The 15,736-nt window shown below is 46.3% G+C and overlaps 1 protein-coding gene across 3 annotated transcripts in view; it reads right to left on the bottom strand.

Moving 5' to 3' along the window:
- LOC141273670 (cGMP-dependent protein kinase 2-like) overlaps positions 1 to 15,736 on the bottom strand; it is a 604,296-nt gene that overhangs the window by 8,636 nt on the left and 579,924 nt on the right. For all 3 annotated transcript variants that reach the window (XM_073685845.1, XM_073685846.1, XM_073685847.1), the window contains one exon: positions 14,843 to 14,909. In XM_073685845.1, the coding sequence (XP_073541946.1) occupies positions 14,843 to 14,909 (67 nt within the window). The remainder of the gene's footprint in view (positions 1 to 14,842; positions 14,910 to 15,736) is intronic.

Consider the following 15,736-nt stretch of genomic DNA (forward strand, 5'->3'; position numbering starts at 1 on the left):
CAGGCAGGAAACAGGCGGGCGCTCCCAGGTGAGTGGGCAGACCGACAAGGCAGGTAACAGGCAGGTAACAGGTGGGCGCTCCCAGGTGAGCGGGCTGACGGACACAGCAGGTAACAGGCGGGTGCTCCCAGATGAGCTTTATGATAGACACAGCAGGTAACAGGTGAGCGCTCCCAGGTGAGCGGGCTGACGAACTCTGCAGGTAACAGACGGATGCTCCCAGGTGAGCGGACAGACAGACAGGGCAGGTAACAGGCGGATGCTCCCAGGTAAGCGGACTGGCAGATAGGGCAGGTAAAAGGCAGGTAACAGGCAGGTAACAGGTGAGTGCTCCAGGTGAGCAGGCAGGCAGGCTCGGCATGTAATGGGCAGATAACAGTCTGGCAGGCAGGATGAAGAGTCAGGCTAGCAGCGGGACCTGAGGACTGAAGCAGAGATCAGAAACTGTGCAACAACTTTGCTCGGGCACCTCCATTTTGGAGGAGGTGCCCTATATATGAGAGGACCCTCGGCTATTGGCCGGGGACTCCTTAGGACGGCGCGCACGGCCCCTTTAAGAGGGGGGAAGTGCGCGCGCGCCCTAAGCACAGTGCCCGGGGGACTGCGCGCGCAGACAGCAGGCTGAGAAGGAGAGCGTGGAGCGTGGTGAGAGGGACGGCGTTTCTGCCCAGCAGGAGGCAGAGACGACGAAGCTACAGGGCCGCGCTCGCCGACAGCAGGCTGGAAAGGAGAGCGGGGAGTGAGGACGTGAGAGGGACGGCGTCTCTGCCTGAAAGAAGGCAGAGACGCCGATGCTACACCTCTATTACATTCCTCCCTCCTTTTTGCTCGCCAGTCCTCGGACGAGTGGATTCTTTGCGAGATTGATGCCTCCTTCGAGACAGCATAAGTTCAGACAAGAGTTGAGCAAACTCCTCAGTTTTCTGTTGAATCTGAGATCAGATAAACTTCTCTTGAGCATACCAGTTAGGAGGGATTCCGGCATTAGCTCGTTCAGTTCTGCGGGGTTCCTCCCGCGAAGGTGATTCCGGGGTATCTGATAAATCGACCAGAGGAGATTGTAAATCGCCTCCTGATCCATTTTGTATCCCACTCGGGACTGAAGGGCTCAATTGCATTGTAGCCCATCCTTCTTTGTCTTCCAGAGTCACTATGTGTTAATTTTTCCGCAGACTCAACTCTGTTACAGTCCTCTGCTTCGGACGAACAGGGCCGTAGCATATTACGGTGCAACACCCTAGATGTCGTGACATCACCCCCTTCATGCCTAACCTCGTAGACTGAATTCTTTGGGTGGATCTGCTTCACCACTCGATATGGTACCGCCTCCCAATGATAGTCTAGCTTACTCCCAACCGGTTTGGCCCTCACTAACACACGATATCCTGGTTGGAGTGAGCCCACTGAAATCGAGGGCCGCCCTGTATGCTCTACTTCCTGAAACTTCTGCGCAACCAGCTTTCTCACAGTATGAAGCCGCCATCCGTGTTCTCGAATCCAGGTACTCGGACTGTTGTATGAACCGGGATCTTCTGAGTCTAGCTCCAGTTCAGTAATCTCTCATCCGTTCCTTCCAAACAGCAACATATAAGGTGTGTAGCCGCATGAATGTGATTATTATACACCCACACCAACTCGGACACGAACTCGGGCCATTTCATTTTCTTGTCCTCTTCCAAAGTCCGTAACATCTGCAACAAGGTTCGGTTGAAGAGCTCACATGCCCCATTTCCTTGGGGGTGATAGGGAGTTTTTCGAGATTTGTCGATCCCATAGATATGGTATAACTCATCCATGACCCGCCCTTGGAAGCAGGCCCCTTGGTCAGAATGTATCCGCTTCGGGCACCCATAGATCCGAATGAAATTTTGACAAATGAACTTGGCTGCGGTTTCTGCCATTTGATCCTGGGTAGGTGTCACCACTGCAAACTTCGTGAAGTGATCGGTCATTACCAAGCAGTGTCCGTAGCCTTTGTATGAAGTTCCGATCGTCAGATAATCGATCAGAACCTCTAGTGATGCAGAAGTTCGGATGGTCTGAATAGGAGCTCTTTGTTCAGGGGGCTTACTGAACTCACATAGGCGACACTTTCGGCAAACTTCCTCGATTTCTTGTCGCAGTTGGGGCCAATACACCAGTTGTTGTAACCACCGAAAGGTCTTCTCCACTCTGAAGTGGGCACCCCTTCCATGAGCCTCCTGGGCTAACTGTGCTACTAATGTTCCTGGGACTAATATCTGCCAGGTCACATCAAATTCTTGAGGAAGCTGGACTTTCCGGCATAGCAAGCCATCTTCCAGGAAGAGCCTTTCCCACTGGCCTAAGATTTGTAAGGTAGTCGGAAGTGAAGCAGCTCTGGCCTCCTGGTCGGGTCTCTGATTTAGAGCGACCTATTTCCTAAGCTTTGCCAACTCTGAGTCAGACTGTTGCAACTGTATCCACTCGTCTCTTGAGCGGCCCAGGATTTGAGTGGGTCTTGCCTTTTCCTTGGACTCCTGAGCATCGACTGCAGCTGCAGCGAATTGACAAAAATCTGGAATCTCGTCACCTTCCAGTTCTTCATCCATATCTCTCTTCGGCCCCATCTGAGTGACCCGGGACAGGGCATCTGCATGAGTGTTCAGGGCCTTGGACCGATAAGCGATTTTTTACTGATATTTGGACATTCTTGCGACCCACCATTGCTCCAATGCGCCCAGCTTTGCCTTCTCCAAATGAGCCAAAGGTTTATCGTCCATCCGTACTTGTACTTCTGAACCTGACAAGTACTCTGTAAACTTCTCGGTCATGGCCCACACCAGTGCCAGTAAATCCAACTTGAAAGTTAATAGTTGTCTGGATTCTTCTCAGTATCCTGGAGCGACCGACTGGCATACGCAATTGACGCGCCCCTGGGCCTGTGCTGTGCAGGGGAAATACCCGGAGCCGGATCGCTGGGGGTTGTAGCTCTCCGTGGCGGTGACCCGGTCCGTGCCCAGGGTGGTCAAACCAGTGGCAGTCTATTTGTATGGTAATAAGTGTCCGACTACGCCACCCGTGGATTGCGGTCAGTGGGGACCGCCACTGCGCTGCAGACCGCTGAGGCTGATGTTGTTTGCGCAGCTGAGTATGGGATGACTCCCCACGGGAGAAGTATTGCCTCAGGGCAGCTAATGTGGATGATGGTGGTTGTGATGGTGTGAGGGTCCCAGTGCTAATGGTGCTGGAGCGGCAAGGAATCACAGAGACGTGTGGTGCAGTTTCCAAAGCTTTACTCACAGTTGTTGCTCCGGTCACTTCGGCCAGCAGTGACCGCCCGAGCCATGCTGCGTCCACCAGGTGAGGGACTCGGTCAACTCCCAAGCAATTCCAGAGTGTGGCTGAAAGCTCCCCTCTCTTCCTTTCTACTGGCCGTCTCCACCAGTGACCCACCTTTGTCCAGCTTCCTCGGGCCTTCTGTTGGTGAAACCTCTCTCCGGTCTCCCTGACCCTATGCGGTATGCCTTTCTGGTGGATGTAGTGAGGGGTCGCACCAAGATGTGGTCACGACCTCCGGTTTTGGCTGAGGATTAGTCGCCTCCACCAATTCGGGTTCCGGTACCCTGCTCTGCCAACCCTTCACCCAGTATCTCCTCTGGGAATATGGGGTTCCTTCTGCCTTCGTGTCTCTGGGCCTTTCTTTGTGTTCCTTGCCTCCTTTCTCCTCCGTTTCAGTTCCTTTCTTACTTTCCTTCCTGTTCCTTCTCCTTTCTCTCCCTGCTGCTTCTGGCCTCCACTCCAGGCTTGCCTCTGGAGCTGGGCCCAGACTGAGCCACAGCTCCCTGTCAGCCCTCTCTGGCTGAGCTCCTGTCTTCTTCTCCTCCTCTCTGAACTGACCCCTGATCTAAGATGGTGCCCACCTTATATACCTCCTTCTCTGTGTGAGCCCAGGTGACTAGCAACCAATGGGCTCCTATCTATGCCCAGAAACCCACCCCTATCTGCTCCTACACCACTGGGTTTTCCTCCCCCTCCCCACTCCAGCCAGGAACAGAAGCTGTCGTGCCTGCACTCTGTCTAGTGGGAGCACCGTTGGTCTGTTCCTCGGAAATGGGGTGTGTGTGGTGCATGCAGCCTACTGAGCCCCGGTCCACACTCCATCCTTACCCGGGAGTGGAATATCACACCTCTGGTTCGAGGTGCAATACCCCTGTAGCAGCCGAGTCCTCGGGGTGCTACACAATCACCCGCTCTTTTCCTTCCTGCACTTGAGCCAACACTGCTCCCAGTCCATGTAAGCTTCCATCAGTGTACAACACAAAAGGCTGTGAAAAATCAGCGTAGGCTAGAAATGGGGCATTCGTTAGACCATTTTCAATGCTTGAAATGCTTCTTCCTGTCGTGGATCCCACTGAATAGGCTGTAGCTTGGCTCCCTTAGCCGTTCCTCTCAGCAATTCATTAAGCGGGACTGCAATCTTAGCAAAGTCTTTTGTGAATCTGTGATAGTATCCAAAGAGTCCTAGAAATGCCCTCAGCTCCCTTAGGTTGACTTGTGTGTGCCACTTCTGCACTGTCGCTACTTTCTCTGCGGTGGGGTACACTCCCGCACTAGACACAGCGTGCCCCAAATATTAAATCTCTCACTTGAAGAGATGACACATGCGGGGCTTGATTTTCAATCCATGTCTCTAAAGTCGTTCCAACACTTGTTCCAGTAGGTGGAGATGATCTTTTAACATGGCAGAATAGATGATTATATCATCTAGATATATTAAAGTAGCCTCGAAGTTGAGGTCCCCCAAGCATCTCTCCATCAATCTTTGTAAGGTCCCTGGTGATTTTGTCAGTCCAAACAGCATCTGGTTGAACTCAAACAAACCCATAGGAAGGACAAAGGCAGTTTTTGGACGATCCTTCTCAGCCACTGGGACCTGCCAGTAGCCACTGGCCATGTCGAGGGAAGAGAAGAATTTAGCACTTCCTAACGCAGATAGAGACTCTTCAATTCGGGGTAATGGATAAGAGTCCCGTACTGTACATGCATTCAACTTCTGATAGTCTACACAGAATCTCAGGTTACCATCTTTTTTCCGAACCAGTACAATAGGAGCAGCCCAGGGACTCTGACTTTCGTGGATCACACCGTTCCGCAACAAGTGAGCCAAGAGTTCTTTCACCTCCTGGTACATTTGAGGTGGAATCTGACGATACTTCTCTTGAATGGGAGCCGTATTTCCTGTGGGTATTTCATGTTGAATGCCTCGAATGCAGCCAAAATCGTCTTCATGTTGTGCAAACACACCTTCATAACGCTGGAGAAGCTGTTCAATCTGTCTAACTTGCCCAGCAGAGAACTCAGTAAGATTAGCCTCCATTTGCTCTAAGAGGTGGTGCCCAGTTAACGGTTCTTTTTCCATTTCTTGTCAGTTGAGGGACATCTCCAGGATCCATGGTTCCCCTTCTACAGGTGCCAACCCTATAGCATCAGCTCTGGTGAGATCTTTTGGCATTACGCAAACTCGCGCCATCTCTTGGCGGGGCAATAACTGCAAACTTGCGCCACTTAGATTAATGCAACGCATGGGTACCCTACCTTGTCGCACGATGGCCAGTGTGCGTGCCACGGGAAACCCAGAGGGCGCTTCCTCTCCCTCAATTGGTTTAATCTGAATGTCCATACCCTCTAAGGACACATGTCCCAGTACTGGCAAAGTGAGTACAGTCTGTCCCACTGGCAGGGTCACTGTAGCTTCAGGGGGCATTGACACTTAACCCAGATACTGAGAGTTAGCAGGCAATTTTTGAATTTGACTGACTCACAAGAGGTGCTGAAACACCCTCTTGCTGGCTGGGTCAAGAATGGCGCGAGTCCAGTTATTTCTGTCAGAACCCTCAGCCAGGAACTGTCAGACCTCTTTAAGCACATTCATGCCCAGGGTTACAATGGGCCCATCGTCTCCAGGCCCTGTGGTCAGTACTATCCGTTTTCGATCTAGGTTCTTTCCACATGCCCGAACCGACATCCATACCACTCCCGCTGCTGGGATAGGTAATTGATTATCCGCTACCAACTTGACAGTAGGTTCCTTCCAGGAACGAGCAACTTCCGGAAAGTTACTTTGAAAATATGCCTCAGGCATAGTAGTCACCCGAGACCCAGTGTCCATTAAACAATGAATCCGCTATCCATTAAATTCAGCCCCTTCTTCCACGCCCTGAAGTTTGAAACCCCATGGCATGCTCCACAACCGTGGAGCGTCTTAATTTAACAGCTGCCCCAGCTTTCTCTTTTCTCAATTTGGACAGTCTTTATAGATATGCCCCCTACCACCGCAGGTCCAACACTTTGGTCCTCGCTCCACCGATGGGCTGGGTGCATGACTCGTTGGAGTCTGATAGGAATGTCTTTCTCTCTCCGGTCTCCATCCACGTGGGGCGGAGTGGTCCATTAGCAAGGGGGTTGCAGGGGTCTCCCTAATAGTGCTCAGCTCATCTCAAAGATGAGAAAAGCGAAAAGCGGCATGCTGGGAAGCGAGTGGAGAAGGAGTCGTTGCTTCATGACTTATGACGGTGGCTTTGAGAACAGGAACTTCCTCCTCTAAAACTCTAGCTTCAGCCCTAACCTCCAGGAAACCTAGACCGGACCTCAAATGCAGCTGCTCCTTTAAGATCTGCCTCAGGGAGGGGTCCTTCAAGCCAGCAATCAGTTGGCCACGCAACACTTCATCCAATGATCCCAGTCCTTGGTTCCCATATCGAGCCTTCTTGATGATATGGGCCGTCACTTCCTGTAATGCATTAATGTATTGATTTATGGTTTCATTTTCCCCTTGAACCCTCTGAAATAACTGCAGGCGTAAATGCCCCAGATCCGTGGTATCACTGTGCATGTCCTCCAGAATTTTTACCACTTTGTCTACAGTGTCACGGTCCCCAGGTTGATGATACATTACAGTTTGCCGGGCTTCTCCATCAAGGGTTAGGAGAGCCAACTCAGCCTGAGCTAGGGGATTGAGGGGATACATGCGTAACATACTTCTCAGTCTCTTTACCTAGTCCCACAGTGAACTTGGGAAGGTGGCTGAGTATAGCTCCCAAGGGTATATATCCACTGACAGACCCAGTCACAGACTGATCCCCCATCTCTGCGTCTGAATGTTGCATCTTGCCGACTACGCCAATTGTAAAGCAGGTGTCAGAAATGCAATGCGCAGAGACACGAAATGAGGGCAGCCAGAAATGTATAAAAACTATTTATATATATATAAGCAGTACAGACCAAAAGTTTGGACACACCTTCTCATTTAAAGATTTTTCTGTATTTTCATGACTATGAAAATTGTACATTCACACTGAAGGCATCAAAACTATGAATTAACACATGTGGAATTATATACTTAACAAAAAAGTGTGAAACAACTGAAAATATGTCTTATATTCTAGGTTCTTCAAAGTAGCCACCTTTTGCTTTGATGACGGCTTTGCACACTCTTGGCATTCTCTTGATGAGCTTCAAGAGGTAGTCACTGGAAATGGTTTTCACTTCACAGGTGTGCCCTGTCTGGTTTAATAAGTGGGATTTTGTGCCTTATAAATGGGGTTGGGACCATCAGTTGTGTTGTGCAGAAGTCAGGTGGATACACAGCTGATAGTCCTACTGAATAGACTGTTAGAATTTGTATTATGGCAAGAAAAAAGCAGCTAAGTAAAGAAAAACGAGTGGCCATCATTACTTTAAGAAATGAAGGTCAGTCAGTCCGAAAAATTGGGAAAACTTTGAAAGTGTCCCCAAGTGCAGTTGCAAAAGCCATCAAGCGCTACAAAGAAACTGGCTCACATGAGGACCGCCCCAGGAAAGGAAGACCAAGAGTCACCTCTGCTTCTGAGGATAAGTCACCAGCCTCAGAAATTGCAGATTAACAGCAGCTCAGAATAGAGACCAGGTCAATGCCACACAGAGTTCTAGCAGCAGACACATCTCTTCAACAACTGTTAAGAGGAGACTGTGCAGCAGGCCTTCATGGTAAAATAGCTGCTAGGAAACCACTGCTAAGGACAGGCAACAAGCAGAAAAGACTTGCTTGGGCTAAAGAACACAAGAAATGGACATTAGACCAGTGGAAATCTGTGCTTTGGTCTGATGAGTTCAAATTTGAGATCTTTGGTTCCAACCACCGTGTCTTTGTGCAACGCAGAAAAGGTGAACGGATGGACTCTACATGCCTGGTTCCCACCATGAAGCATGGAGGAGGAGGTGTGATGGTGTTGTGGTGCTTTGGTGGTGACACTGTTGGGGATTTATTCAAAATTGAAGGCATACTTAACCAGCATGGCTACCACAGCATCTTGCAGCGGCATGCTATTCCTTCCGGTTTGTCCTTAGTTGGACCATCATTTATTTTTCAACAGGACAATGACCCCAAACACACCTCCAGGCTGTGTAAGGGCTATTTTACCAAGAAGGAGAGTGATGGGGTGCTAGGCCAGATGACCTGGCCTCCACAGTCACCAGACCTGAACCCAATCGAGATGGTTTGGGGTGAATTGGACCGCAGAGTGAAGGCAAAAGGGCCAACAGGTGCTAAGCATCTCTGGGAACTCCTTCAAGATTGATGGAAGACCATTTCTGGTGACTACCTCTTGAAGCTCATCAAGAGAATGCCAAGAGTGTGCAAAGCAGTCATCAAAGCAAAAGGTGGCTACTTTGAAGAACCTAGAATATAAGACATATTTTCAGTTGTTTCACACTATTTGTTAAGAATATATAATTCCACATGCGTTAATTCATAGTTTTGATGCCTTCAATGTGAATGTCCAATTTTCATATTCATGGAAATGCAGAAAAATCTTTAAATGAGAAGGTGTGTCTAAACACAGCTCCTGGGCAGGGGAGGAAGAAAGAGTATACAGACATTATAGCAGGGGATCACAGCTGATTCTTTATTTGAAGAAAAACATTGTTTAAAAACAGGCAAGGAAATGTTTTACCTCACAAAAAGAATCAGCAGTGATCCCCCTGCTGTAATATCTGTATACTCTTTTGCTCGCCCCCTCCCCCGCCCAGGAGATGTGGTATGATCAGACCATGTTCCTGCACGGTCAGACACAGCCATGACACAGTACACAGCAGGGGCACAATTATAAGGTTATCTCAGCACAGAAACATTCTATTACACTTTCTGTCCACCTACTTTTTGACCACCCTATATATATATATATATATATATATATTTCGATATATATACATATATATATATATATATACATATATATATTATATACACTGCTCAAAAAAATAAAGGGAACACTCAAATAACACATCCAAGGTCTGAATGAATGAAATATGCTCATTGAATACTTTGTTCTGTACAAAGCTGAATGTGCTGACAACAAAATCACACAAAAATCATCAATGGAAATAAAATTTATTAACTAATGGAGACCTGGATTTGGAGTCACCCCCAAAATTAAAGTGGAAAAACACACTAGAGGCTGATCCAACTTTGATCTAATGTCCTTAAAACAAGTCAAAATGAGGCTCAGTATTGTGTGTGGCCTCCACGTGCCTGTATGACCTCCCTACAATGCCTGGGCATGCTCCTGTTGAGGTTGCGGATGGTCTCCTGTGGGATCTCCTCCCAGACCTGGACTAAAGCATCCGCCAACTCCTGGACAGTCTGTGGTTCAACTTGACGTTGGTGGATGGAGCGAAACATGATGGCCCAGATGTGCTCAATCGGATTCAGGTCTGGGGAACGGGCGGGCCAGTCCATAGCTTCAATGTCTTCATCTTGCAGGAACTGCTGACACACTCCAACCACATGAGGTCTGGCATTGTCCAGCATTAGGAGGAACCCAGGGCCAACCGCACCAGCATATGGTCTCACAAGGGGTCTGGGGATCTCATCGTTGTACCTAATGGCAGTCAGGCTACCTCTGGCGAGCACATTGAGGGCTGTGCGGCCCTCCAAAGAAATGCCACCCCACACCATTACTGACCCACTGCCAAACCGGTCATGCTGAAGGATGTTGCAGACAGCAGATCGCTCTCCATGGCGTCTCCAGACTCTGTCACATCTGTCACATGTGGTCAGTGTGAACCTGCTTTCATCTGTGAAGAGCACAGGGCGCCAGTGGCAACTTTGCCAATCCTGGTGTTCTGTGGCAAATGTTAAGCATCGTGCACGGTGTTGGGCTGTGAGCACAACCCCCATCTGTGGACGTCAGGCCCTCATACCACCCTCATGGAGTCGGTTTCTAACCGTTTGTGCAGACACATGCACATTTGTGGCCTGCTGGAGGTCATTTTGCAGGGCTCTGGCAGTGCTTCTCCTGTTCCTCCTTGCACAAAGGTGGAGGCAGCAGTCCTGCTGCTGGGTTGTTGCCCTCCTACGGCCCTCTCCACGTCTCCTGGTGTACTGGCCTGTCTCCTGGTAGTGCCTCCAGCCTCTGGATACTACGCTGACAGACACAGCAAACCTTATTGCCACAGCTCGCATTGATGTGCCATCCTGGATGAGCTGCACTACCTGAGCAATTTCTGTGGGTTGTAGAGTCCGTCTCATGCTACCACGAGTGTGAAAGCACAACCAACATTCAAAAGTGACCAAAACATCAGCCAGAAAGCATTGGTACTGAGATGTGGTCTGTGGTCCCCACCTGCAGAACCACTCCTTTATTGAGGGTGTCTTGATAATTGCCAATAATTTCCATCTATTGTCTATTCCATTTGCACAACAGCATGTGAAATTGATTGTCAATCAGTGTTGCTTCATAAGTGGACAGTTTGATTTCATAGAAGTTTGTTTTACTTGGAGTTATATTCTGTTGTTTAAGTGTTCCCTTTATTTTTTTGAGCAGTGTATATTCGGACTATAAGACACACACCCCACTTTCCTCCAAAATTTTGGAGGAAAAAAGTGCGTCTTATAGTCTGAAAAAATACGGTAAATGTTAGCTTTTCGGTTAAGTCTATTTTTTATTTTCAAAACACAATTAGTCCTACCTTAATGAAAAAAGGATTGCTCAAGAAATGCAAAAACTCCGTAAAGCCCTTGTGGTAAGCACTCTATCCCTGAATGACATTAAGTTCAGATATTTTTTTGTTGTGCAGGCTTGCTAATTTCTAGTGCATGAAGAATTAAGAAAAATAAGTGTTATTCAATTGCAGTGGGACAAGCTGCCAGCCCAGCTACTTTTTATCACTGAGCAATCACACTGGAACTGCTGCTAGCACCTTACCTATATCTATCTATATCAATTGAATCTCTGTGTTATTCACAGAGTACTATACTAATCTTCTTCAGTGATACAATTGTACAACACATACTGTCTGGAGTATTTGGTCAATATTTTGTCTGCTTATCTATTGCGGAGTTTTAAGCTCTGATATCCTCTCATTATTCTGATGCACCCAAAAAATTGCTGCTACATTCCCTGCTTCAGCTTTTATACAGATAATAATAGTTACTCTGCTTAACTATGGTATACCACATGATGTACAGCTGTCAAGTGGCTATTAGATGTGATGTTATCACTTCCTGTGCAGCAGGCACCACAGGATTAGCAGTGATGAAGCAATGGGAAAAGTAAGGGGTAAGCAATTCAAAAGTAACTATTTTCAAACACTCTTTGTCCAGTTTTAAAAAATGCTGAAAAATGTTCTACAGTATCAGAGACTTGTATTTCTATTTAGAGGAAGAAAACCTCCAAGGGTACAGATAAAAAAGCTAAGGTACTACATATACCAGCCGCTAATGTAAGGAGATGGAAATACTGTCCATGTTCCCCCTTTGAGAATATGTGTATTGTTGATGTGAACTGTGAAATGCGTTATAGTATTGGTATTGTATTCTGCCCAGGGACAGGTATTTGACAGGGACAGTTAAAGTTAATGGTTGGGACTAGCCCAGAGAGAGAATAAGCTGAAGTGACAGAGGTAGTTTTCCTGTCAAGAAGTTAGAAAGGCCCTGGAGTGCAAAGAAAACAGATCTAAGATGTGTGAGCAGTGCTGCATTTCATGGGTGTCCCTAGTAGTGAGAGGAGCCCGGGAGAAAGAGATAGCGTGATCCGAAGCAGAAACGAGGAAGAGTGACTGAGAGACAGTGATTTACAGAATGATTTACCAGAGACATGTCCTGGTCGAGAATACCTAGCAATACTGTCCAGAGTTTATAACTCCTAAAGGTAGCAGGACTAAACAGGATGGAGCAGGGATTGTGAGAAGAAAAGAGTGTCCTGGGCTGGAGTTCCAGAGCATCAGTAGCAGATATGATAAGTAATGGCCATACTGGCATTATACTTCCCGAGAGGGGAAAGAAGAGAATAAAGGACTCTTGTTAGCTGAACTGTAGTGTTGCGCTGAGTTAAGGAGAAATAGAAAGGAATAGTAAAGACAGAGGACAAATAAAGAGAGAGAATAGAAACGGATTGAATTCGTGTGAGGAAAATGTTACGTATAAGGCTATGTGCCCACGATGCAGAAATGAAGCAGAAAATTTCTGCATCTCCCTGGCAGAAAAAACGCATGCAGATTGTGCATGCGTTTTTCCTGCAGAATACATGCGGATTCACATGCAGATTCACATGCGTTAACGCATGTGTTTCCGCATGCGGACTGACAAGCACTTTCCAGGCATCACTTGGAAAGTGCTTGACAACTAGGTCACACTGTAAATCCATGCAAACGCCATGGATTTATACAGTGGGACCGTAAAAATAAAAAAATAAAGCTATACTTACCCCCGATGCCGCCGCGTGTGCTGTCGCGCTCGTCCTGGCTTCTTCCTGGTTGCCGGGCTCTCGCGAGACAGCCTGCGGTCACATGACCGCGACGTCATCTCAGGTCCTTGAAGGAGAAGCGCTGCAGGGGCCGCCGGACAGGTGAATATAAACTTTATGTTTTATTTTATTCTTTTTTTTACAGGTACAATGGTACCCAGGTCTGGATTAGAGTCTTCTCTCCTCCAGAACTGGGTACCATACGCACATTGAATCGCATATTATCCGCGTGTACAAATGTACAGACACGGATTCTATGTGTCTCAATGCAAGTCAATGGCGGCGCTTCTGCTGCGTTTCCGCAAAATTAATGAACATGCTGCGGTTTTATGAGCGCTGCAGAAACGCTGCGGAAAAATCCGCAGCATGTGCATTGACATTGCGGAATGCCATTGGGGACCATGGGGTGCGGATTACCATGCGTTTTTGATACGTTTCCGCAGCGGAAATTCCGCAGCAGAAACGCATGAAAAACGCATCGTGTGCACGCAGCCTAAAAGGTTTATTGTACACTGGTGGTCTCCCTCATTGAACTGTCAAACATCTGGTCCTGGCCAATGAACAACATCGGTTACATGCAGCCTGCAAGCGCGTTACGCCCCCACAGCACAAGTCCACACACTCAGACTGAACCCCCCTTCATGTATCGTGCCAGGGTGTAAGAGATGAGTACATCGCCCACGGCTACCGCCCCGCGCAATGTTACACTAACACAAAACAATGGAAAATTAAACTAAAGTTTAGTTTGAAGTAATTTTGTGTAGCACTAATGGAAATCTATTTTCTAAATTAGAACTTGAGCATTCAGAGCTTTGTTATATAGAAAAGGTATGGTCACACGTTGAGTTTTTTGAGTGTATAATATATGCATTTTTTCCACATTTTTATGGGCGTTTTTTGCAGCGTTTTTACTTACATTTTTAACCTATTCATATGAATGATTGAAAATTGCTGCTTAAAGAATTGACATGGTGCGTCTTGACAAAAATGCAGCACGGCTCAAAATACACACAGGAAAAAAACCAACTTGTGCATGAGATTTCAGAAATCTCATTGATTTTGCTGGTACTGTAAAACCCCGTTTATTTTAAGCAACAAATACACTGTGTAAAAAATGCTGTGTGAACATACCAGAGGTCAGGTTTAAAGAAACAATTTACTGGAGAAAAGGTCCTCTTCTAAAGTTTAAAAAAAGAAGCCCATAGAAATAGTTCACCACTAGATACAAGAGCAAAATCCATTGTACTGTAGTTTCAGTTCTGTAAAGTCCTTTCCATAAAGTCCTCATTATTACTACATATGCAAATAACCTCTTCAGAGAGAAAAAGGACTTGAACTATAGCGCCACCTATTGGATGCAGCAATCTTTAAAAGTCAATATCGGCCCTCTAACGAGGCTTGTCACATGACTTAGGATAAGAAGCCAAACCAAAAACTCCATTTGCATACACAGTATTTCGGGGTGTTTTTCCCTTCTCAGTGCAAAGGAGGAGGGGTTGATTTGGTTAGGTGAGAGGCTTCTGACTGGGGGACAGAGGCGAAACATTGCTCAGAGCTGCTAAGTTGTCCATAGGCTTATATTACTGTTATGAAATCACATCAGAATGAGATGTTTCCTAATAATCCAAATAGCAATAAAAGGGCACCAGACAGATGTGTCAATGCTTGTTATACTTTGCATTCATTTAGAAACAAAGAAGTAATTTTATTACCCCACAAAGAACACAGATGCAATTACTAAGGCATCTAGAAAGCGGTTTATTTTTCACTTAAATACATCAGTAAAATTATATTTAAAATGCTTAGTAAAAATGTATTTTGACATGAGCTCATAATTTTTCAGCTTTACCGAGTAACAGAACAATATATAGATGTTGTACAATGCAGCATATACTTCTACAAATATGTTATTAAGTAAAGGAACTGTACAAGATTAAAAAAAACAATGTCTGGCTATACCATACAAACAGCTCCATAGTTAGCTTTCAGTTTTGAGTGAATTTTTCTTTCTAATGTTATATCTCTCCTTAAATTTAATAGTGGATGAATATCAGATTGTCTTTTACAGAATTTGTCATAAAATACAGTATATGACCCACCTCTCTTTTTAATGGAGACAGTAGTTTACGGTTGCGTAGTCCTTCCCAATTAAATCCTTGGAACCATCTGTAAATGATAAGACATTATTGCTATTACATGATGCCATAAATGTAAAAAATGTACCTTAATTAGCTTCTTATTTTATTAAAGGAATATTACCATTTTCATAAATATATATTACTTTTGAAATGTACTGCTTATTAAAATTTGCAGCCGTTCTTGAGATATTAAAACTTTCTTTTCTTCTGTTTACAGTTCGTTGCCTTGGAGGATAACCATCACAGTTGTCCAGTTTGTAAACATTGTGCTAAAGCTGGCCAGGATTAGGAGGTAACAGCGCATTCCAGCAAACCTCAACAGCTTCTAAACAGTGCTTAAAAGCTCAACATATAAGAGCTTGGACGCACTGTGCATGTTCAGCTCTTTAGCATTGATGGTCTGTCTCTAAGGCATACATGTCAAACTCTGGCCCATGGGCCAAATCTGGCCCGCAGGGTGGTTTTACTTAGCCCGCGACACCAGAACCGCCACCCCTTTGTGGGGCCATTATTTTGTATAGAGTACTGTGTGGTGACCATTATTCTGTATGGAGGACTTTGTGGGGCCCATTATTCTGTTTAGTGATTGTCCCGCAACTTTGTACAAGTTTTTCATTTTGGCCCTCTGTGTGTTTGAGTTTGACATCCCTGCTCTAAGGTGACGAGGTGTAAAGAAAAGAAAAGTGTTAATATGACAAGAACAGCTGAAAATTTTAATAAGTATTAAATTGCAAAATTGCTTGTATTTACAAGCTGTGAAGACACGGGGTCTTCCGTGGGCATAATGCTACTCAGACAATACAGGGTGAGGGTAAAACAGTGTGGCAATACTTTATTGAACCACCAAACAGACAA

Source organism: Phyllobates terribilis, unplaced genomic scaffold (assembly GCF_046119375.1).
Source record: "Phyllobates terribilis strain yellow unplaced genomic scaffold, ASM4611937v1 Scaffold_5__5_contigs__length_657084704, whole genome shotgun sequence".
In the NCBI taxonomy this organism is placed as follows: domain Eukaryota; kingdom Metazoa; phylum Chordata; class Amphibia; order Anura; family Dendrobatidae; genus Phyllobates; species Phyllobates terribilis.